This window comes from Drosophila elegans, unplaced genomic scaffold (genome assembly GCF_018152505.1).
Source record: "Drosophila elegans isolate 14027-0461.03 unplaced genomic scaffold, ASM1815250v1 contig_208, whole genome shotgun sequence".
NCBI lineage: Eukaryota > Metazoa > Arthropoda > Insecta > Diptera > Drosophilidae > Drosophila > Drosophila elegans.
In genome coordinates this window covers 20,092,259-20,115,488 of record NW_024545578.1, presented here as the reverse complement: position 1 = coordinate 20,115,488, position 23,230 = coordinate 20,092,259, and the positions used below count along the sequence as shown (strand labels likewise).

General features: G+C 39.8%; 2 protein-coding genes across 5 annotated transcripts in view; both read right to left on the bottom strand.

Moving 5' to 3' along the window:
• The window catches only part of LOC108142628 (glutamate receptor 1), a 30,539-nt gene extending 11,952 nt beyond the window's left edge, over window positions 1-18,587 (bottom strand). The window contains exons 1-7 of the mRNA XM_017266619.2: window positions 18,095-18,587; window positions 13,976-14,360; window positions 12,799-12,951; window positions 12,040-12,167; window positions 11,396-11,525; window positions 3,710-3,963; window positions 1,686-1,850 (exon numbers count right to left, since the gene is read on the bottom strand). Coding sequence (XP_017122108.2) covers window positions 1,686-1,850; window positions 3,710-3,963; window positions 11,396-11,525; window positions 12,040-12,167; window positions 12,799-12,951; window positions 13,976-14,108 — 963 coding nt within the window. The 5' untranslated portion in view covers window positions 14,109-14,360; window positions 18,095-18,587. The remainder of the gene's footprint in view (window positions 1-1,685; window positions 1,851-3,709; window positions 3,964-11,395; window positions 11,526-12,039; window positions 12,168-12,798; window positions 12,952-13,975; window positions 14,361-18,094) is intronic.
• Window positions 18,588-19,281: 694 nt separating this feature from the next.
• On the bottom strand, window positions 19,282-21,040 carry LOC108142294 (trypsin alpha-3). 4 transcript variants are annotated; one of them, XM_017266043.2, is made up of 3 exons: window positions 20,733-21,040; window positions 20,397-20,673; window positions 19,282-19,761 (listed from the first exon to the last, which is right to left on the bottom strand). In XM_017266043.2, the coding sequence occupies exons 1-3, from the start codon at window positions 21,005-21,007 to the stop codon at window positions 19,372-19,374; spliced, it is 942 nt and encodes a 313-aa protein (XP_017121532.1). In that variant the 5' UTR covers window positions 21,008-21,040; the 3' UTR covers window positions 19,282-19,371. The 4 variants fall into 4 exon arrangements, with proteins under 4 accessions (XP_017121532.1, XP_041564055.1, XP_017121533.1 ...); XM_041708121.1 differs by having other exon boundaries at window positions 20,722-20,835; XM_017266044.2 differs by having other exon boundaries at window positions 20,397-20,664; window positions 20,722-20,835.
• Between the last annotated feature and the right edge of the window lie 2,190 nt (window positions 21,041-23,230).

Here is a 23,230-nt window from a genome sequence, read left to right as displayed (position 1 = left end):
TTAGACCTTATATCTCAACTATTATATTAATTAAATTTTTATTAATTGTGATTTGTTTTTCAAGCTTTAAACATTTTTTCCCACTAACACTTTGTTAAAGTCTTTCAATACTGATTTCAAGATTAATTTTTTTATGAAAATTTTACTAAAATGATCATGCAATCAGTATAATTAATTGCAAATTTTATTAATTGTTGTAATTTTTAGACCTAATATACAGGATTTTTAAATTATTTTATGCTAAAAATGGATATTTTTTTATTAGAGAAAAGTTAAAGTTGCTAGAGGAGCACGGGACTTGGCTATGAACCGTATCTAAAAGGATTGTTTTGGGAATAATAATAATATAATTCTCGAGGAAGCGCGATGATAGTCCATAAAGCCCCTCTCGGATTCGACACTGGTGAGGTGGTTTAATGAGTGCATTACACGCTGTTATTCACAATTTTGCCAGCCATTGCCCTCTGGGGCCGAGCTATCATTCGCCTTATATACCCCAACGGGGCAGGTGCGGCAGGTGGGGCAACTAGGGGTTAAGGGTTAAGCTAGCCCAAGACCCAGCGGGTCTTGATCCACGAAACGTGTCGCACATTAACCCAAACAACAGAGCGGGGCAAACTTTGTTTTAATATTTAACCGCCGGCTGGGCGAGTTCTTAAACTGGCCTACTGGCAGTTGGGCAAACACGAAATGAGCGAAAGGGAATGCCACACAAAGACTTTAATGTGAATTTCCCCCAGCACACACACGCAAGTCAAATAAACAAACAAGCGCTGCCAAAGAGAGCAGCGGTCCAGAAGCTGGACCGGAACGGACCGAATGGAAAGGACAGCGGACCAGACCGGACCGAACTGGACCGGAGAGAACTGTCCTGCAGCTGAATTCAACTAACGTTTAAGCGCCACAAAGTGAAATCTTTGTCAACAAGGATAATGCCAAGGAAATACAAATATAAACAGCCAGCAAGCGCAAACTAAACCAACTTGCTGCTGTCGCAAGGCTGTCTTTTTTTACACTTTAACAAATCTTTACAAAAAAAACTAACAATAAGGAAATATTGTTAAATAAATAATAATATACCAAGGAATATTATAATTTTGTCAACCTTTTCTTTTCTAAATGTTTTTAAAATTTCATTAATTACCATTACAAAAAAATTTGTAAGAATACGAAATGCAATGATTCTAGAAATAAGTGATGTATGATTTTGGGACTACATTTAGTTTAAGTTCAATTTAAATCTTTTCAATATTGAACTAAAAATCTGAACTATTTTTCAGATACATTTTATTGTTGCTTTGGATTTGTGGTCATTTGTTGGCAGTGTATTTGTCTAGGTTCTGGCAGCATTGACAAGGACAACGGAGCAGTTGCGACAAGGACACATGTGCCTTTGACTGCAAGTTGTGCGATGGCAATTTGTCTCCTGCCCGCTCGCTCGGTAAAAGTGAAATCTGAAATCTGTCGCAGGATGCGCATACTAGAGCGACTAAGAGGACGAGTATTTGACTACACGCAACACAAACAGAGGGACAAACACAAGCGCAAACAAAGCGCAGAGCAGCGACAAAGCGCCGCAAACTATGCTACACTGCCGACACCCGTCGCCCCGGCCAAACATTAAGTCCCCGCAAATATTTAACTGCCAAACTAGTGTGCTGGCCTCGCCGGCAGCGGCTACTCACCGAAATCGATTCACGGCCAGCGCCCACACTCATCTGGGGGTCCAGTCGCTTCCAGCTGTCGTAGAATTCCCGCACCAGCCGCCGGTTCGTGTCCACGATGCGAAAGCCCGTGATGTTAATGGCACCGAATTCGATTATCTCGCTCTCCCAGCGATCGTCCATGACCTGCAACACGGGACAATGGAATTGCAATTGGGTTGATAAAGGTACAGAGGGGGAAACCGGTAGTAGTTGGGAGTGTTTCCTCTTCTTTATGAGGCTTAAGCTTGAATTGTTATTATGGTCAATTTAAATATAAGATAATATTTTAACGCATTTAATCATAAAAATATAGTTTTAAAACGTACTTTATAAGATTAAATTAAATTAATAAATTTATTCAATTCTGTGTTTATAAGTAAGGGTTACTACACGCAAATAAAAATTGTCATATAAACTAAACTTTTGTTTCACGAATTTTAAACTTTTGGGTATAAATCATTTCTCAATAGGATGAGTATTAAATTAATACCTCGAAAGTAACAAATTAAAACATATATCGTTTAAAAAAATAAGGCTTAAAGCCACAGTTTTATGCTCTTCTAGATAGTAATTAATCAAAAAAATTTATTAACTTATTTTGAAGACACACATATTAAAACTTAAGTTTTATTTTTGGTAGTTATGAATATGTACTACGAATTGTTTACGCAATTTAATCATTCAAATATATTTTTAAGGTGTACAATTATTTTAACAAATAAATATGATTATATTATTATTATACTCAACATTGTAAAACTAATATCTAAGTTATTTTTTTAAAGCTGATACAAGTACAATGGAGAAATTGGAAGAAAGGTTTTATTTATTATGCCTTGTACCACACACCTTTCATTTAACATTCGCTTAATCGCAAATTAAGTTGTTATTCGAAAATTTATGAATTTTAGATAACTTAAATTTTTTAACAAAGTATATCATAACAAAAAAGCTCATGGTGTTTATAATTTAGGAAAACTAAATTGTACCTCTTTTGATAAGTGGCTCATATATACATATATAAATGTAATTTTTATACCCTTGCAGAGGGTATTATAATTTCAGTCAGAAGTTTGCAACGCAGTGAAGGAGACGTTTCCGACCCTATAAAGTATGTATATTCTTGATCAGCATCACTAGTAGAGTCGATCTAGCCATGTCCGTCTGTCCGTCCGTCTGTCCGTCTGTCCGTCTGTTCGTCCGTCTGTCCGTCCGTTTATATGCAAACTAGTCTCTCAGTTTTAAAGCTATCTGCATGAAACTTTCCCAAAAGTTGTCTTTCTATTGCAGGTAGTATATAAGTCGGAACGAGCCGGATCGGACGACTATAGCATATAGCTCCCATAGGATCAATCGGAAAAATAATTGAAAACAAATTATAACTTTGCTGTTTTTTAATTTTTTGTTTAGTTCTTCGACATATAGCAATGGTTAAATATTTCAGAATTATGGTTAAAATTTCATCAAAATCGGACGACTATAGCATATAGCTCCCATAGGAACAATCGGAAAAATAATTGAAAAAAATTATAACTTTGCTGTTTTTTAATTTTTTTTTTAGTTCTTCGACATATAGCAATGGTTAAATATTTCAGAATTATGGTTAAAATTTCATCAAAATCGGACGACTATATCATATAGCTCCCATACAAATAATAAAATTATATAAAAGAACAATCAAATAATTAAGCTGCAAATCGTCATAGCTTCAATGTTTTTAAACATATACGCAAGTAAATCATAATTTTAATGTTTTCAAAAATATTTAATTCTTGCGATAGCTGCAAGGGTATATGAACTTCGGCTTGCCGAAGTTTGCTTTCTTTCTTGTTTAAGTTGTTTTTGCAGATTATTTTATTTACAAACTCATTTAAAAATAATAAAATTGGTGGGAATAAACGAAATAAATAGGGATAATCGGAACATAAGTGGTTTAATTTATACCACTGATCCTGGTCTTAAGTATTGGTTTCGTCGTGGGTTTGTGTGGTGTTAACACTTACCAAACCACTCAGCAAATAGTGGTAGGTGCGACGGCCCAGTCGCAAATCGCGCACATGCTGGATGAGTATTTGCTTGGCCATTTCCGTGGGGCAGTCCAGGACGATGTGCTTGTTCTCGAACCGCCCGATCTGCTCCAGCGTGTGCAGGAACTCGATGGCCATGCTGACATTGGAGATGCGCTTGACCAGTTCCACTTGGAAGGACTCGTTACCGGGGCGCAGGCCCTGGTATATTTGCTGGAGGCGCAGCAGACCTGCGGGTTATCAAGTGTGATCCTGTTAATTAACTGAGTTTTGGGCAAATTTACACACATTCTGGGCCACCCGGACACGGACATATGGTCAGATACATAGATGCATTAGCAGGGGCACACAAATTACAGCCATCAACAGTTTTGCGAGTCGTTAGCCACTGCGAAGGAATAAGCCCGGGGCCCATGGGCTCCCAACGCCCAGTCCCTTATCAACAAGACGAACATTTGCAGCTCACAGGAAGCCCAGGGGCTGGAAGGGGTCAGACAAGGGGTTACGCCCATCCACCCGACGAGAAATCAAGTTCACAGCACCATTCACGCCAAAATCTGCTTATGCAGAAAGCTCGTTTAATGCGAATTTAACTAAATTCGGATATAAGCGCCTTACTTTATTGGAACCGATGCTAATCAGCTGATGTTATCAACTCAGTTATCTCGTTTTTTCAGGGAACAGTGAAAGCCCATTTGAAGAGGATATTTTTGTAACAACAATAAGGGCTTATAAATTGTTAATTTAGAAAAATATGAAAAAATATTGATTTACTTGTACATCTTTGGCATTGAAAGAGTAAAGTCTACCAACTATGTTTTAAAATCAAAAGACACGCTTTTAAGCTTTCAATTTGTTTAGTTTCTGACAATTATTTAATGTCATAAGCTAAGCTTATATCTAACCTGAATATGGCAATTTCAAAAGGTACCAATGATATTGAAATCTATGACACATTTATGATATAAGAAATGAAAGCACTTCAAAAAATGCTTAAAAACAAGTAATATATCTATATGAAAGTTCCAGCTAATTATAACTTAAATGTCCACATTTAAGTCTGTTCACTCTTAAACTCGGGAACATTTGTGCTTAAATTTAAATCCCTTAAAATCTGCCTTGACAACGCTCCAGTTTTCTTTGTCGCCTGCGCCTTGACATTTGCTTTGTCTAAAAATAGGCCATACACGCCCCCTTGGCAACCTCGCCCCTGCCCCCGTCCCCCGCACAAACAAAAGCCAAAGGAGCAAAATCAGTTTCAATTTGAAATTTACCGAAAACGGATACAAGGATGCGTACATGCCACTGCGTATCCAGCAGATACCCCACGACGGGTTGATGGGACTCGGGCCCCCGAATTTAGGCCAACTGCGGCAATGTTGGCAATGCCAGGGCCCGGGGCAAGGCCAACTTTTGGACCACTTGGCAGGGCCAGGGGAAGCCCAATTCCGGCATCATCGTCGGCCCACTGCCATCCTGATATGCGCACGAGAATCCAAATCCTCTGCCAGCGCAATTTGCATTTGTGCTTATTGAGTTATGGCTGCAACTAACTGCTTTCATTCGCACTTAAATCGAGCGCTGTGCTCGAGGCTCCGTCTCGGGCTTCTCCTTTTCGTCCTCCCGCAGGACTTGCCTTAACTTTACGAGTCAGGACTCAACGATTCAATGCGCTTGGGACAGAGGAGTACGTACAAACAGACAGCCAGATGATTTGTATTACAGGCTACGCAGCAAACAAAGGAAAAGGCGAAAGGAAAAATGTGAAGGAGCTGTGGAAAACCAAGGAAAAGCCAGCCAGGATGCCGAGGATGGAAAAATCTCGACTGGCTCTCGATGGATGTCGCATGAGACATGGCGGTGCAACTCCAATGCGCCTTCAATTTATGTTTGCGGATAAAATGGGATTTGCTTTTTGCTTCTGGCTTCTGCTGGATTTTGATTTAGACATTGTTGTTGCTGCTGCCGCTGCCGCTGCTACTGCTGTTTCGATTGCCACGCCCACTGCTACGCACGGGCGGAGCGTACTCAATACATTTCCAATTTGTTGTTGCTTTGATTTGCACTATGCGGGGGGAAGACGTATATATCCCGAATTTGTAGGGTATGCAGGGGTAGTTGGGGTAAATCGGAAGTTTGTCTATAAATTAAGCCTAACCATAGTTTTGAGCGAATATAATCAGATTGGAGAAGCTAAACTTAAATGTGGGTATATATTCATATATTATTATTAATAAAATAATAGTGTTTTAGTTTTATTAAAAATATTTTTTGCTTGAACAACAGAAAATGTCTAATCAAAAGTTTTATCTATTTCTAACCACAAATTTTAACGAAATTTAATGGAGATTATAAGTTAAAGTAAAAATTAGGTAGTTTCTTTTGTAAGTTTATTTAAAAAACAATTGTTTTTTTATAAAACAAGTAATGGAAAAGGCTCTTTGAAATAAATAAATATAAATATTTGTATTATAACTGTTTTAGATTTTAAAATAATATGTTACTTTTAAATAGAAAAAACTCTACACACTCATTTACAAAATTCAACCATTTGAATGGCTGAAAATGAATACTCTTTGTGATCGGTATATAGCCTTTTTGGGTATCAACTCGTCCTGAATAATATATAGACTCCCGACTCTATATCTTCCTGTGTAGATGTGTGTGTGGATGAGTGAGCGGCCATTTTTTGTGCGCTCCGCTCGTTGTGCAATAAATTTTCTGCCTTGCCTTTTATACAATTTCATTTGCTGGCACTTCCTCTGCCTCCCACAAAGCCCCCCATTCCATCTATTTCGCATCCATTCGCTTGGCTTGTGTTTGGATTTGATTTTTGTGCTTTTTTCGATTCGAGATTTGCCGCCCGGATTTGGATTTGGGGTGTGCGTATGTGCGTGTGCATCTATGTGTGTGAATCGGAAAATCGAAAGTGTAATTGAAGAGCATGCTGTTGCGGCCGAGGATTTTGTTTTATTTCATTTTTGATATCAAAACATTTTTGTGGCTCGCCTCGCATATAATTCGAGTTTCCCGATCACCTCCTCCTCCCTCCCGCCCATCGACTTTATGCCTCGAAATTGGCATGGCATCCCCACCAGAAACCAGTACCCAGAACCCAAATCCCAATTCAAGTCCCCATCCGTCCGTTCTCGTATCTTTGTGTGTTTGAGCATTTCCGTTGAGTTTTATTGTTTTATTTCGAGCTGTGGCCGGCGCTCTTTCATTTTCTTTTATGTAACGAATTTAATTCACAATTATATTTATTTTTTGTACCGCCGGGCCAAATTCAATTTGTTTCGAGCAGCACAAGGCGAATTGGAATTGAATTTGAAAAGTGCCAGGAGACGAAGATTGCAGAGCTCGCTGCCACTCAATCTGGCCACTATCCACTATCTCTATCTCTCCAGTGGCTATGCAAATCTGTCAGCCACAGCCACGCCCAACTTTCACTCGGATGCGAAAAGTAAACAAGACAATTTGTTATGTTAAACAAAAGTTAGTTTTGCGGAAATGAAGTTTTCCTGCCATCGGTAGCGACACCAGCTCGCATAAGCAGATGCAAAAGATACACAGATAGTCGTAGTCGTGCTCGGATACAGAAAGAGATACGGATATGGACATCAGATATCACACACGGCTAACAAGTAAGACATTTGCTAACATATTTTATGGAGAAACTTGATGGCGGGGGGATGAAACGCTTGAATAGTAGATAAACAAATGTAATTACTATGGAGAAAGTTGGGAAAAAGTAATGGCCACCGGGAAACACGGCCTGCCACCAGCCGCTTTTCATTTCCCGATTGACTGCAAATCCAAACATTCCATAATTTATGCATTAACTGCTTGTAATTAGGGCACAGCAGAGGGCCACGCCCCAATTTAGCAGCTTGTTATGGTTTTTTACTGGTCCGCCTGTTGTTGCTATCAAAAACTTTGCCGCTATAATTACTTACAAACTGCGGCCTCGTTCGGTTACTGGCAACTGGGAAAATTATGCTGACAAGCTCAAAGGCTTTGCGCATATGTTTTCAATGGCCTCCGAAGGGGGTGGGGGGTGCAGAAGCGGGGAAAAGCGGCAAAAGCGGTGGCTGGCAGCATTAAATGTATCAAATAACATGAAAGTGAAAGCGCAGTAAACCCCATAATGGTTAAATTAATGGCAGTCAGCCGGAACTGGAGGCCTGAGCCTCTCCTTTTCTGGCCAAGGACGCGTCCGTTGTCTTAACGCAATTTGCGCTGCCATTTGACGCAGTTTATGCAAATTCTTCTGTGATTTAAATTATGTAACACTCTCTATGGCGGCAACAATCAGCGCTCGCTTATTATTCATGATGCCCACTCTATCCCAGATTCGTTTCAGATTTTTATATCCACACAAAGCACTCATATCGAACGTCGAATTGCCACGGAAGATACATATTTGATGGCTCCAGCCCAGGCCTTGTTGTCTCGATTTCGGTTGGGTTCCATTGGCCCAGAATCACAATCAAGTCTTTCATCTATAAACAAAACCATTTACATAATTCTGCAGTTAGGGTTCAAGGGTCGCATTGATTAGCCGTGGGGTTCAACTTCATCTTTAATACCTAGGCGGTGTCTTTAATAAACCATACTGGTCAGTCGAGTGAATTGCTGACGTATTCATTGCAGCATGAGCAAGCAGATTTTCACACGTCCTTAAAAGAGCCCACGCACCGCTCTGTATACTTATCTGTATCTGTATTTGTCTCTTGGCATCTGTATCTGGGCCTTTGTATCTGTGCTGCTGTATCTGTGAACTCTGCGTGGAATGTTTATTCCTTTTTTCTCGCCCTGGCCCCCGTAATAAATTTCATTTCACGGCAAGTCAATGTGCTGTTAACACGGCAATGGGCAGGACCACGCCTACTCGGCGCTTTCTCTTCTTTATTCCCAGATTCCTTCTTCATTTTCGGCAGCTGCCAGGACACACATGGCCCACATATATGTATATATATATTTATATATATCTATATACGTACATGTAAGTAAGACATTTGCTTTCATTGCAGACTGTTGATTGTATGCTTTTTCATGCCGAAATATCGATGGCAACGCGGCAGACTCATTGGGGTCATGGGAAATTGGTTTCTACCAATCTTATAAAAAGCTACCGAAATAACACTTTGCTCACACTCTCATAAAGAGGGGAAATTAATGATTTGGTGAGCCAAAAAAATCCGAATTAAAGAAGAGATTTCGCGATGTCTTACGGATCCTTGAAATCTGGCTGGAAATCGGCTAGCCGAGCATCGCCACCTGTCACTTTTGCCTGTACATGTCATTTGTTCTAGTGTCTCGTACGTGCAAATACTTTGCAATTCATTGGCACTGCCTGTCTGTGGGAAATTTGCTTATACGGCTCATTTGACGTGGCTGGCGTCGATGACTGGAAGCGGGACAGCTGCTCGGAGCAGTTAGCATGTCAAGTTGCCCCCATATGGAATGAAGTTATTTCAGCTCGCTTTGTGCGCTGCTCCTGCCATTTCAATCGGTTGAGTGGAAAGTGATAACATTGTGTTTTCTTTTACGGGGCGTGCTTATTCGTCCTTGCTTTAAATAATGAAAATAAGCAAAATAATAGAACTTGGAAGGCACAATTAAATCTCGATTGACTTCTTCTTACACTTTATTGAAATCTAAGTTCCATTCCTTTAAAAACATTGAAATTAATTATATTTTTAAATTATATTTTGAATAAATAGAATTTATTTAAATTTTTTTATGTACGAATACTCTTTATTTGAATCGATTTCGTTTTCGTTTGATAACCTCTTCACAAAATGCAAATAATCTCTAATAAGTAATAACTGTTTAAGTCGATCTAAAATCAAATCGCTTTTTTAAAACCATAGTTGTATGCAGCCTATATATTTGTTTGAACAAAATTTTAAAAGCCTTAAGTAATTAAGTAATAGTGATTTAATTCCAAACGAAAAACATTTAAGCCAAGATCCAATTAGTTCTTAATAATCAACAATATCACTTTAAATATTTGACACTTATTTATTTAAAACCTGCAACGGAGTTTAGTAAACTTCAGTTTAAGGATTAAAGGATAAACTCCCAAGGAATTTATATGTCGCAAACTTTAAGAGCGAATCTTGTGCGCGGATTTGTTTGATGACCTGTAGATGGCCCGCCCGCTTTTCTTGTCGGGAAAATCCAATAGCCGCAGGCGGCGCAAGTGTTTTTTAGTGAACAATCTCACACACTCGCGCACATAGACAGCGTAAATATAATGTGGCATAGCCGGGGGCTGGCACGTATTGGAATTTTCCGGCGACTCGACGAGCGTCGGGTAAATACAATAATTTCACAGCTAAAAGGAAAATGTGTGTAAGCCAAGTCGTAAATACAAGCGAGAATAAACTTCTAAGCCGCTGGCCCACTTCGCATGAATTAGATCCCGGCGAGAGGGGAAAAAACCCATAACAAAATATTGTTTGTGTTTGCATCGATTGTTGTTTCTGTTGTGATTGTTCTACACGCCACTCGAAAAATCGTATCTGAAGCCGGCCATTGCCCATAAATAGTTCTTTTTTTTCGGCCCATTTTGTTTTCTCCATCTTGCAAAGGCAAGGCGCAAAATGTTTTCCCTATTTCTTTGTAATAAACTCGTTGGCGCGTCGAATAAACAAAAGAGGAAGCCATTCCACGACAAAACAGTAGCCTGGCCAAAAACAAAGGCCGTTAAGGGGCGTGGACGGTGCTACGTGCCAGAAGTTGCCATGTAAACATGGCCATAAAGCAAGCAGCCGAGAAGGAAATTTGGTAAAAATGAAAAACGGCCCAGCAGTTTTGTCTACTCATATCTATTAATTGGCCTTAAAGCCATATGCAGGCAATCAGAATTTATTAAGCTGCTAACAAGAAGCCACAGAATTGATTGAGTGCCACTAAGCATTTGGCCCGGCTTAAAACAACCGATGAGCTACACAAACACACGCTGAGAGTGAAAGCAGAATGAGGGGGGAGATTAGCAAACACAGACAGCCGGCAGGAGATCATAAACTGGCTCGAATTGATTGAGTGGCGTTGGCCACCGCAAAAGATTTTCACGTGGCTTTCATTAATAACAATAATGAATAAGAGCCAGACACCGACCTCCGTTTCTCCATCCGTCCGTCGGTGGCCACATAAACCAATTGTCCGACTGCCAATGGCGCAAAATGTCAGCGAGGAAAGGAGCAGACGGGGACTCAATGCAGACGGCGGTGTCATTAAATTTTATTTATGCACTGGGTAAATGGAAAATGCTTGCAGAATCTTATAACAAAGCAAATTTACGCAAGAGTGAAATGAGGAAAGCACGACTTACAATTTCACTTGCAGAAAAATATTAAAATAGTAAAATGATGCTATAAGGTTGAAAGCTTAGTTTAGTTCTAGGAGATATATTAATCGCCTATTCTAACGGAATGCATTATTTATATACTTTTTTGGAGAAAGGTTAGAGCTCTTTTAAAATAACTATGCAATCTGTAAGAAACAATTTTCTAGAGTGTATTTATTATTGAGACCCCTCCCCAACAGCATAGTTTGCATAGATGAGGTTGCGAGAAGCGAAAACGCTTCCTATATAATTCCTTCTATAATATTTCTTTGCCATGTATTAGTATGCATGCTGGTTGTACTCACCATCGTGGGAATCGTAGAGATAAATTATTTTGCGCCAGCCATAAAACTGTATTGTATCAATGATGGCCTGATGATAATCCGGGCGCATGCTGAGGGCAAAGTCGAGGAAGCCAGACGATGGCGTAAGCACCTAAAACGCGAAAATTATGGAAAGCAGCCGCCAAATCGGGCCAGAAGGAGAAATGGGGTAGTGGGGAAGAGGGCAAGGACATGGCGAGTTAGTAAACATGAATCATTATTGAGTGCTCATTGTTGTTGGGCCCTGTTTTGGGCTCGTTTCGGGCATTTGCCTGGTTGATTTATAGGGCGCTCGGCCTAAACGAGGCCAAAAGTGTGTTATAAATTTTTAAAGCGCACGCACACAACGGGCGGGGCAGGACATCATTAGAAACAAGTGGCCAGGTTGCCCTGCTTGGTCCCAGCTCACTAGTATTTATAATGATTTGTACCTGGGCGGCTCATAAATATTTTGGCCACTGGCCCAGCTGTGTGCGGAGTGCCTTTTTGGGTGGGCCTTTCAAGGTTAGCAATTTATATTGCGAGCCAACAGTGCGTATGATTAATATTTCATATTTAAATAGGCAAACGACCTTGGCACTCGCTTGGCTCCGCTTTAATATTTATTAATGCCTTAATGGGCTCACCTTCTCGGGGAACCAGGGCGTCACGAAGGGCATCTGGAAGGTGTTCGAGTAGGAGTGCAGTGTATCGAAGGAGTCGGGCGAGACGGCGCCCAGCATCGAGTATACGCCCCGTGAGAACTGATTGCAAACTGCAGAGATTAAAGCGAAGGAGAAATGGGAAATAAATGTTTTATGATATTTTTTGCTCTTATATGCTTTTAAGCTTAAACTTTCGCAGCAAAATATCATCAATATTACTTATATATATATTTTTTAAATGTTGTAAAGATTTAAGATTCAAATTCCAAATAAGAAAATATAACAGTAAAATAAGTGTTTATAAAAGTGGCCAATAATTGGTAAGTAAATGTTATTTGTCGACTGAAGATATTTTTAAATTTTATTTATCGAACAATTTTGCAATATCCCATTGTTATTTAGAAATGAGAGAATACCAAATGCAAAATCAAATTGTATATTCTTACTTTCGAGTTGAATAGCAAAATGATAACAAAAAATGAAAAATAAACAAAAAGTAATGGAAGACTTTCTAAAAATGCGCATAATTAATAGATTTTCAGCGTAACGAGATATCTTGTGGTGTATTTACATTTTATACTGTTGCATGGCCTAACAATATTCATGGACGTCGACTGCATCTCATGAATTTAATTCAGAGATGAATCAAAATTCAATAGCTCAAATAATTGTTGCCTAACGAGAGTTTTGAGTTCTTGATTTGCCCCATAAAGTTATTGAGTTTCCCCACCCGATACTCACTCAGTCGTGACAATTTAAAGGCATCCGCCGTGTTGATCACATCCACGTAGGCCTGCAGCTCGAATCGGCGGGATGAGACGTTCAGGTTGTGATTGAGCATCGCATACTTGAAGGCCGACTGCACCTCGTCGGTTCCCTGCTCGAAAATGGCACCTGTTCCAGGTAGACAGGTTGAAGGCGACATGCAAAGATGTGTAAAATTGCTGTTAGTGCTCGACCCGGGGAAAAGTTTCGCTTTTTTGGGGATGCTGCTACTGCTCCATCGAAATTGTCAATTAAGTTCAAAGCAAAGGCACTTTAAACTTTGTAATTGCTTTTGCGCTCGAATTTTATTTGTGTTGTTGCTCTTGTAATTTTTTTTCTTCTCTTTTTTATTTTTGGGAAAACTTTGTTGCTGCCGTTCTGGCTGGTGTTGTTGTTGTGGTGGGCAATTTGAGCCAATTTTTAAGTGGCGTTTGCAGCAAGCTAATAAGCGTGGCGTTTCAGTTTTCAAAGTGGCCAACAAAAAAATTGAGGAATAAAGCGAAATAGAATGAAACTGACTCTTGGCAAACTTCATTTGGCAGATGATTCGCAACGAAATGTATATAACAAAAGATAAAAAAAAGTTTAAAACATTGTTGATTTACGAATGTTTGAATTTTTTTAATGCAAACTCTTAAAAAATTAATTGGTTTTTATGGTACATTTTTTACTTTTTCAATCTACAATAATCCTAGCCTTGGGATATATTCTAATTGCAGTTGTTAAGTTAAATGTCTTAAGATCCAAGTAATCGATATTTGCCTTAAATATGAGCTAGATTTCCAGAAGAATCCAATAAGTAAAAATTGTGGTAAATAAACTCAAGCATTTTAAAGCGAGTTATAAACAAGTTGAAGATACAATATTACTTCGCTCTAAAAGAACGAGCGTATTTCTTAGAAACTTAAAAACTTTAAAAACAAATTATTTGCTTATTAATAATGTTCTCCTTGAAAGGTGGTTTTTCCGAGTGTCAAAGAAAAGGGGGATTTTGGGGTCGTTCTTGCCATTTTGCAGCTGAGGCGTGTGCAGCTGAGCGGCTATAAAATAGAAGTAAGTGCCGGGACAAAACCAGGACACGAGCGGCTGCCATTGGGCGGATGCAGCTCGAGTCGCTGTCAGATGCATTGGGCTTACGGTTACGGTTACTCACCTAATGGGATTTTCTCGGTTAATGATGGCTGTGCGCTAACTCCCCCGCCGCCGTCCCCGTTGCCACCGCTGCTCCATGTTAGCCATAATAAAAAGCTTGGCCAAAGGCAGCTCAACCTTAAGCCAAAGCGCATTTTGCAGCCCGTTGATACTGCTGCTGATGCTGCCAGTGCTGCCGGTGTTGGCGGTGCTGCCTTGTTGCTATTGCTATATCCTTGCTATATCCTATTCCTGCGGAGCAGGACTCCACTAGTTGTTGCTGTTAATTCCGCTTTTCCCCTTATTTTCCGCAGTTGTAGTTGTAGTTGTTGTGGCGTTCGCTTGTCGTCGCTGGCATTGCGAGCATTTTGCCGCACTTAGCGCAGCATTTGCATAATTTGTGCTGCCTGCATTTATTTTTCGGGTCAGCGATGGAGAGGGCGAAAGTATGTTAAATATATCAGAAGATTTTCGGGAGATTTCGTTTTAGGTTATCATGCAAATTGCGTCCGTGTAAGTCGCTTAAATTTCTGGCTTTGTGTGCTTAATTAAACGTTTCCCTGCTTATTGGGGCAAATTAGTATGTATTTTTTAAGCCCAACCTTTGAGCCACCCCCAAGCTATTCACTTCGGCACGCGTTGGCCTGCACGTGTCTCCGACACCTGAAAAGTGAGAACTGCACTGGAAATAATATTTCCTAAGAAGTTACTGAATTGGAACTTTCCCTGAATTAAAGTTAATAAGCTTACGGAAAAGCGTAGAAATCGACTATATCCTAATTTCAGGCAAAAATTACGCATTGGCACTAACTTTGTCGTTAAAACAGGATTCTTATAACGGATTTTAGATAATAACTCTTATTTATTGACTTAAAACATTCCAACTTTCTTGTAAGCAGAGTTAGTTGATATAACGGAATAAACAAAATTTTAATTTAAAACAGCGAAGATAGAAATTTGTTTGAATTTGAAAACTTTCTAGAATTTGGGACTGCTTTGGGTAAGATTTCTGTCTCTGTTTGGAATGAAATAGACTCTTTAAAAAGCTTGTCAGATACCAACTTCTTAACATTTTTGAAAAATATGACAGATAAATATTATTTTTGAAGTTGAAAAGTTACAGAATTTCAGACCACTTTGTCTAGCATTTTCTTGCTCTGTAGCAACAGGTAAACTGGCAACTGGCACCTGGCACAATGGCAACCGACTTGGCAACTGTCGCCTTCCATTCACTTTCCGCTGAGGCTGGCATTTGTGCGAGTGTGGGTGCGAGTGTGTGCCCAGTGAACTGTATGCAAATATGTACACCTGGTCTATATGCAGGTGTGCGCTGCGTGTGCGTATGTGTCTTGCTGTTGTGTTTGTGCGTTGTCAGTGTGTCACTGTGCCAGCAGCTTGTGCAGTTATTGTTGCCTTCGCCTCCGCCTCCGCCCCTGCCATGCCTCCTTTTCCACATGCTTCCCCTGCCACGCCCCCTCGGCGCATATCCCCCAGTCGTTATCCTTTCGGTTCGCTGACTGTTTTTGTGCTGATTTTGCGCTTATTTTAAATGTCTTTTATGCATGTTGTTTTTGTGCGCTCCCTTTGCTGCTTTATTTATGTTTACGTTTTTGTTTTATGCCTTTTATTGTTAATTATTTAAAATTGCAGAGCTCAGGCTGACTGAGTGACTGCCCGCTTGGCTGTGTGACTCTGACGGTCGGTCTGTGGGTCCTTCCTCTCAAAAATGTCTGTTTTCCATATCCCTTTGGCCTTTTTCCCTGTTTTTCCGCCCACTTTCGAGCAAGCCACCCAAAAACGCACGCTTATTGGAATTTTATTTTTGGATCGCCGTTTTTTATGGGGGGAAATGTTTTTACATTTCACGTCTGCATTCCCCCAGGGCTTTAAGAATGGTTTAATTTTTGAAATTGTTTTTAAATCGGCTTATTTGAGGTATGCCGCACACAGCATGCCCATTTGTATGAACTTCGTTCTCGTTAACTCTTGAACGTTGCTGGGTTACACGAAATCGGTTTTTGTATTTTTCAAGGATAAATATTCATAACTTGGGCATTGTTTATCTGATTTCGGTTTGGGGCAGATCGATTTCAGTTTACCTTTACTATTTCTGTAAACTTATTGTATTACTGATGCATGCACAGAATTTTATCTTTACGAGTATGTGGGTAATGAATACAGAGGGCTTTTTTATTTAATAAAAATATAAAAGTTATTCGAAATATTTACTTTCTTGATTAAAAATAGTTAGGAAAGCGATAAAAAAAGAGTTAAATGGTTCTTTAAATGTTCTTTAAATATTGTATAATATTTCATTTAATAAAAATATATAAGTTATTCATGCTGTTTATTAGTTATATGCGAAATATTTATTATGTTAATTAGAAATGCTTAATTAAAAGTGAAGAAAATGGTTTTCCCAAGTAGCGTTAATACAAAAATTGTTCGAGCTAACTAAGTTATCTTTAAATTCTAAATTTCAAAGAGTTATAGATAGAGCCTATCCAGAGTTCGCTCCCCTGTACTTGAAAAACTTTATCCTTTGAAGTTTGTTTTGCTGTTTAACCACTCCTTAAGCGTATCAGTAGCAGTAACTAGTCCCAGGGGCAACAAAAAAGAGAACCCTTTCTCTGCGACTGGGCCCATTCATTCATTAGGCAAACATTGACCGAAGCAATCTACATAAAACCACTTGAGCGAAAAGTTGCAGTCTGTTCAGTTTCAGTGTCTATTTTAGCCGGGCCCATAAAAACCAGAGTCCAGACCCGGATCCGGGTTCGAGTGCGAGTCCGGGGATGAAACGCCGGCGACAACGCCGTGGAACGGGCTTGCTCATCGCGAACGGGATTATTTAGCGCATTTAGAAAATAGGTTAACAGACGCTTAATATTCATATAGCCATGCCTCGAGGCACTGGCACTCGGAACTTTATTCGTTATAATGACGATGGCAAAACTAACGCAAAGTGCGACGAGAATTGCGACTCGGCCCGGCCAGCTTTCATTTCCATTAAACGAATGATCCCACTTAATTAAATTTAAATTAGGAGCCTAAAGTTGAACGTCACGGACGTTTAAGTGGATCTGAGTCGAATCGCCCGGGACTTGGCTTGTTTAGAGGAGCCAAACAAAAAGGCGGCCCAAACACAGGCGGACCCAGATAAGTGAAACGAATGAATGGCCATTCAGGACAGAGAAGCGGAGGAGCTGCATCGCTGTCCTGCGCAGGCACTTCCGTTAATTAAATAATTATTTTGTAGCCACTTGCTGATTACTTTTCGCCCGACTCTCGCCTCTATTCATTCGCAACTTAACACGTTGCTTGGACTCGAGATACTGCAAATACTGAGCCGGATCCGGGGCCGTCCTTTGTGAGTGCCCTAGTAATTTACAGCCAGCCAGCCAGCCAGATGATAGGCATCGCCCAAAGTCGGGACCTTCAAAATTTGCCGCTGAAAACGAACTCTGCCACAATGTTTTTTTTTCCTTTCCCTTGTCGACGGGCACGTGCGACCCGTGGATGGAAAACAAAACACGATGCCAGGTATTTAGCGAATCCGGCGAGATAAAAATGTAACAGGAAAATTATTAGGCCGCTGATAAAATCCATAATATAAGGCAGCTCATTTGCATTTCAATGAGGTGATTAGTATGCCAATGTCATGCCGAAAAAGCAAGGTAACATCCATACCCAATAACTGAACATATCTGAATTTTCAATTTGCTATCTCTTCTAATTTATATAAATGACACTTTATTATATCTGTTTTTTGGTTCAGCTGCCCCAAAAATTATATCTTTATCATGACTCTGTTTTCATGTTTGTATGCCAAATATTTACGTTGTAATTAGCCTAAATCCCGAGAAAAATTCGAAGAAATCGTGGCAATCAAAGACAAGTGCCCCGATAATTGATAATTTATTTTTCTTTCTCTGAATCTGAGAATTTCCCATGCCAACGAAAGCCAAAGTCACAAATAATGAGCACAAATTCCGCTGTTTATATTAATGCTCATCAATAACCAAAGGTCGGGGCACTTACAGAGTCACTAAGTCATTCCCTCAGCCAGTCAGTCATTCAGTCAGCCAGTCAGTCATTCAGTCAGTCAGTCAATGGGGCCTCGACAAATTTGGCAACTTACAAAAAAGAGGGCCGGGCATTTGTCGCTGTTCATTTGCGGCTTACAATTCCTTCCAGTCCTTCGGATTTATTTTTTCTTCCTTTACTTTCGTTTTGTTGGTGGCTTGAAAGTTGTTTGGTCACACACAGCACACTTAAATTGCGGCTTTTCTTGCTTAGCTTTTTCTTTTGGGCGAAACTTGAGGAATATTTGGGAATTGGCTCTTAAGCGACTTTTACATTTGCATAAGCTGCTGGCACACAATTTTAAAAATGATTGCCGCTACTTTATTATCACTTAATGCGCGCGACTCCGGTTCGGTTTTTCTTATTCTTTTTTTTTTTGCCCTGCGGTTTCTTTTATCACTCTCCTCGAATTCGGTTTTTTGGCCCGATCCGCTCTGAAGTTCGTTAAAGTCCGTCTTCCGATTTTCCGATTTTCCGAGTTTCCGATTTCCCTAGTCCGCTAGAGAGCCAGCATCCTTTGGACTATCCGCCGTAATCGTCCTGTTTGACGCGCGCACGACTGAGTACTGAGTTGGATGCTGAGCAGGTGTGGTTGAGACTCGAAATCCGGCAGGGCGACAAAGCTACAAAAGTGCGGCTCTCCCTCGTCATTCGGGAAAACTCGGAAAACTCGGAGGCTGTGCTCAGTGTACTAAAAAGGGCGGCTCGGCGAGAGATTTTCGGGCCCAGAGAGCGAGCGCACACGCAACTGTCTGCAAAGCGGCCAAAAACGAGAGAACCCGCTGGCAGACGCGTGTTTCTGGCAGTGTTACTGACCTAGTAACCGTTTTATTCTTTTTCATTCTTTAAATTTACTCTTTGCCAGAACAACAACAGCAGCAACAGCAATAACAACTAGAGTACATCTTGTCGTTCTCTGGTCGGTTGCCCTTTTATGGCCCGCTCGTGAGTGCAGCACAATCTGCAATTGTTGCTGTTGCTATTGCTCTTGGCATTTGGTTAGTTGTTAAGCCAAAGCCGAGTGTTAGCCGGAATCCATAGCCAGAACTTAGGAGCCGAGATAAATTAAAGTGCTTAAAGTAAGCCACTGGCAAACGCCAACAGATTCATATAAATAAAATAAAACTAATTTTTAGTCCTTGGAAAATCTTCCAAAATTTATTCAGTGTTAATTTTAATTTTTAAATAAACAGATTTAGAAATAAGAAACAAAAATAAACATTTGAAATTTTCAAAAACAACTTTATTTATTCTTTGTTTTTATTTTAAATATACAAACTCTTTTTGAACTTAGTTCAATCATATATAATAAATTACATGCAGTTTTGACTCTTAATTTTGTCTTACAAATATGAAAAGTGAAAATAACCTATTTTGAACAATTACAATAATAAAATAGATCAACCAATGGGGTACAGAGATAGTGCTGCTCGTGTCGGTATTTATTTTCTTATTGATCCAGTCAATATTCAGGTACACATCGGTGTACACAGATGGCTTATCATCGCCACATCCCACGATAACACTTACGATCCCGTAAACTGTACTGCCGTGCATCAAAGGAGACCCCCAATCCCCGACACACGGTTGCTGTGCTGTGACTGGGTTATCGTCTATGGCGCAAAGGAGGCCCATTGTTGGAACATTCAGAAGTTTGGCACATTTTAGGGAGTCTATCGTCATCACGTCGATATAGAGCAAGTAAGAGGCCATCGGACCGGCCTATATGAGTAAAGTTTCTAATTAGATCGAGTTCAGTTTGTGTTGTATATTAAAAAAAGTGTATTTTGTGTCCTGAGCAGAAAAAAGATTCGGATTTGATAAATAAAATTGATATTAACAAGAAAGGAATTCCACATCGGCATGTTAGAAACACGTTTGCGCGTAAACGGACTAACTGACACGGCAAGATCGACTTTCCAAGTTAGGCTGATCAAGAATATATATAATTTATAGGGTCGAAAATGTCTCCTTAACTTTTGATCGAAATTGTAATACGCTTTGCAGTTCTTTTAAATCGATACAGAAAGAGGCTTAACTGGCATATTGCTGAATTTCATAAAATCCTAAAATACTATTTTGTAAACTTTTATTTTCTATGGCCACTCGACAAAGAATTACTGTATATAAGAGCTAAGATACCAGAAAATAAGAAAAAAGAAAATACACTTAATGAAGTTGAACTTCCATAGCTCGAATTTCGTTAGCCCGAACTTGTTTAAAAGAAATGTTTGAACTCGAAAGCTCCATAATTAGAATCAATTCTGATAGCTGATAATGGTTTAAGTAATTATAACAAATTATTTCATTTAATAATTTCACCAAAAACTATGTCTTAATAATGCCAATATACTTACTTGATACACTCTTCCCCAGCCCATGACATTACATCGAAGACCCGGCGGAGGACTCTGAAGTGGCATCTTAGCTACGGAAATATGTTTACTATTTCTTGGCAACGCGTTCTTCAACTTTAATAATCCTATATCCTGTTGATTGACCTTTGTAAAGTTATCGGGCAACATTATCCGCTTTACAGGAGTTACGAAAGTGCTGTGCTTTATATACTTGAGTCTATTGACAGCCGCAGCAACAACGAGCAGCATTCGACTGGCATACCTAATCCTTCGCTTGCTGGAAGATTTTTGACTATAACTTATCCTTCTTTTTTCAAAAGCTCACCATAAACCCACTCAACAAGGCAGTGTGATGAGGTCAAAACGAAGATTGGAGACAGGATGACTCCCGAGCAGAAATGATTGTCTCCAAAAAACATTCGCGCAGTTCTTGTCCTAATAGACACCACAAATTGAGACAGTCGTATAGACTCTTCGTCGAAATTGGCGTCGGTCAAGCGCTTAGTACGATTTAAGGATATAGAAGGTGCATTGTGCGACGGATCTGCGCAACCCGAATGTGGCAAAAGTAATAAAAGGAGTTGTAAGCCCACAAAATTTTGAATATTCATGACAACTTTTGCAATGTTTATAGGCAGTAAAAAATTTATGAAAAAATTAAGTGACACTATTTTTAGGAAAGCCTGTTTGGACTAGTGGCATCATTTTTGAATTATTTGAATTTAAACAAAGCACTTAGAAAATTATTTATAATAAAACATGCTTTGATAAATTAAGTTCTTGGGGTAAATTGTTTGCAATTTTGGAAGTTAATTGAGTTCTTTGGTGAATAATAGTAGATGTTCCAAAAAAACATTTGAAGAGAAAGTTCAAGTGACACCATTTTTAGACAAGATAAATATCTTTCTGAAAAAAAAACTGCCATTGCACTTTTTATACTGGAATCATTGTTAACCTTACGTTAGGATAAAGTGTTTCTAATACAAGTTTCTCAAAAAATACTTATCGAGATGGATTTAGTTTAGTCACAAATTAGGTCAATCTCAATGACAATAACAACTTTTGTCAAATTTTCAAAGTCTGTAAATCTTCTGTTAATCATATGAGAACATTTTTTGCACGTATTCCATTTGTATCATTTTTACAAAGCTATCAATGAAATGTAGGAATTAGATTAACCATTTAAGAGCACTTCAAGAGAAGAAACTCAAACATCTGAAATGTGTTATACTTCGTTTGCATTTTTCCTGTGAATTTCCAGCTTGCCAAACTGTGCAGAATTTAGAGTGCCCCAGAATTGGCTGCAACAAAAGTGGAGGGATTAAGTAAGCGGCGGCAGAACAAACCGTTTTACATGGCAATTATGTAGGAACAAGCCTGGCGCCTGACCCCTGACCCCTGACCCCGGAATTTGGGCCGGCAGGAGCCGTGTAGAACTAGACCCGTTTCAGTGGCCAATTCAAGGATGAAGGTTCGTCCTGCAGGAGCAACATGTGTGCACGCGCCGCTGCTCATTGGAAATTCAATTTTCAATAAATGCACACAAATTGATTTCCAGCCCGGGGCCTTCGAGCGGAGTTACATAACACCACCGCACGCACACAGCTGCCCTGATACCCACACCCACACCCATACCAACACCCACACCCACTCATACACCTGCATTAAGTGTAAAACTTTTCAATTTACGTTCTGTTGTTTTTCAGCATCAAATATCCCGGGCTGTCAAAAGTATTTGTCGAGAGATTTTCGGCTCCACTAGGGATGGGCTCCGATCGCCGGCTCTTTTTACCTCCGGCGCGTTATTAGACTTTTTGTGCGCCACTTAAAGCAAGTCCCTTTCCGAATTGCGGATTTCGTAATTCGCATTCAGAGTGCCATTCGCCAGCGAATCGCACACCTCCGCCATATTCCATATGCCACACGTATGCTCGCTTATCCGCGCCTGAAATTCCGCATCATGCAGCGCAAACACTTGTTAATTACTTTTATTATATCCACAGCTTCACTTGCACAGTCACGCAATTCATCGGCTGCGGATCCGTATCCGGGTCGGAGTACGGGTCTCTGGGTACGGGTGTGAGTGTGAGTGGCACGGTACTGCGGCATTATTGCCTGTTGCTTTTGCTAGTGGCAAGTGGCACTGCCGCACCACAGCTGATGTGGTCGGCCGTAAACATGCGGCAGCGGATGAGTGGGCGTGGGACTCCGCCGGAGTGCGGACTCCGTGTTCCACACTCCACTCCACTCCGCGCCACTCGACAGCAACGGGTAGTCGTCGTCGTCACACACAAGTAATTGCAATCAGCACCTTGGCAACAAGCAGCTGGGCCAAAGTAATATAAAAAAAAAAGAAAACTGGGCCACTGACGTATTTATTTATAAGGCAATCCGTAACTCACAGTGCGTGCTGCCGTATATCTTAACACCTGAATGCCAAACGAACTCTTGGAACTCAGGCCAAGCGAGTGGATTTAAATTTATTGGTAAATAATGAGATTTCATTCTTATTCTCCTTTGATTTAAAGCTCGCTTTTGAACTCTTTTTGGCGTGCTCTAGTGTTTAATGGTCATCTGCTTGAAATTTATATGCTTATTAAGGGTTCTTTATTGTAATTTCTTTGGCGCACAGAACAAAAGGTCGTAAAAATGATAAAGGTGATATTTATACTTTAAAATACAAATTGCATTAATATATTACGAGAAAGTGAGAAAGCTTATTTTGAAGCTGATGTTAAGTGGCTCAAACTATTAGAGGAAGTCGGGTAAGTATCAAATTTTTTATTATAACAAAATTAAGTTACTACTTTAAATTATAAAACAAGTAAAATTAT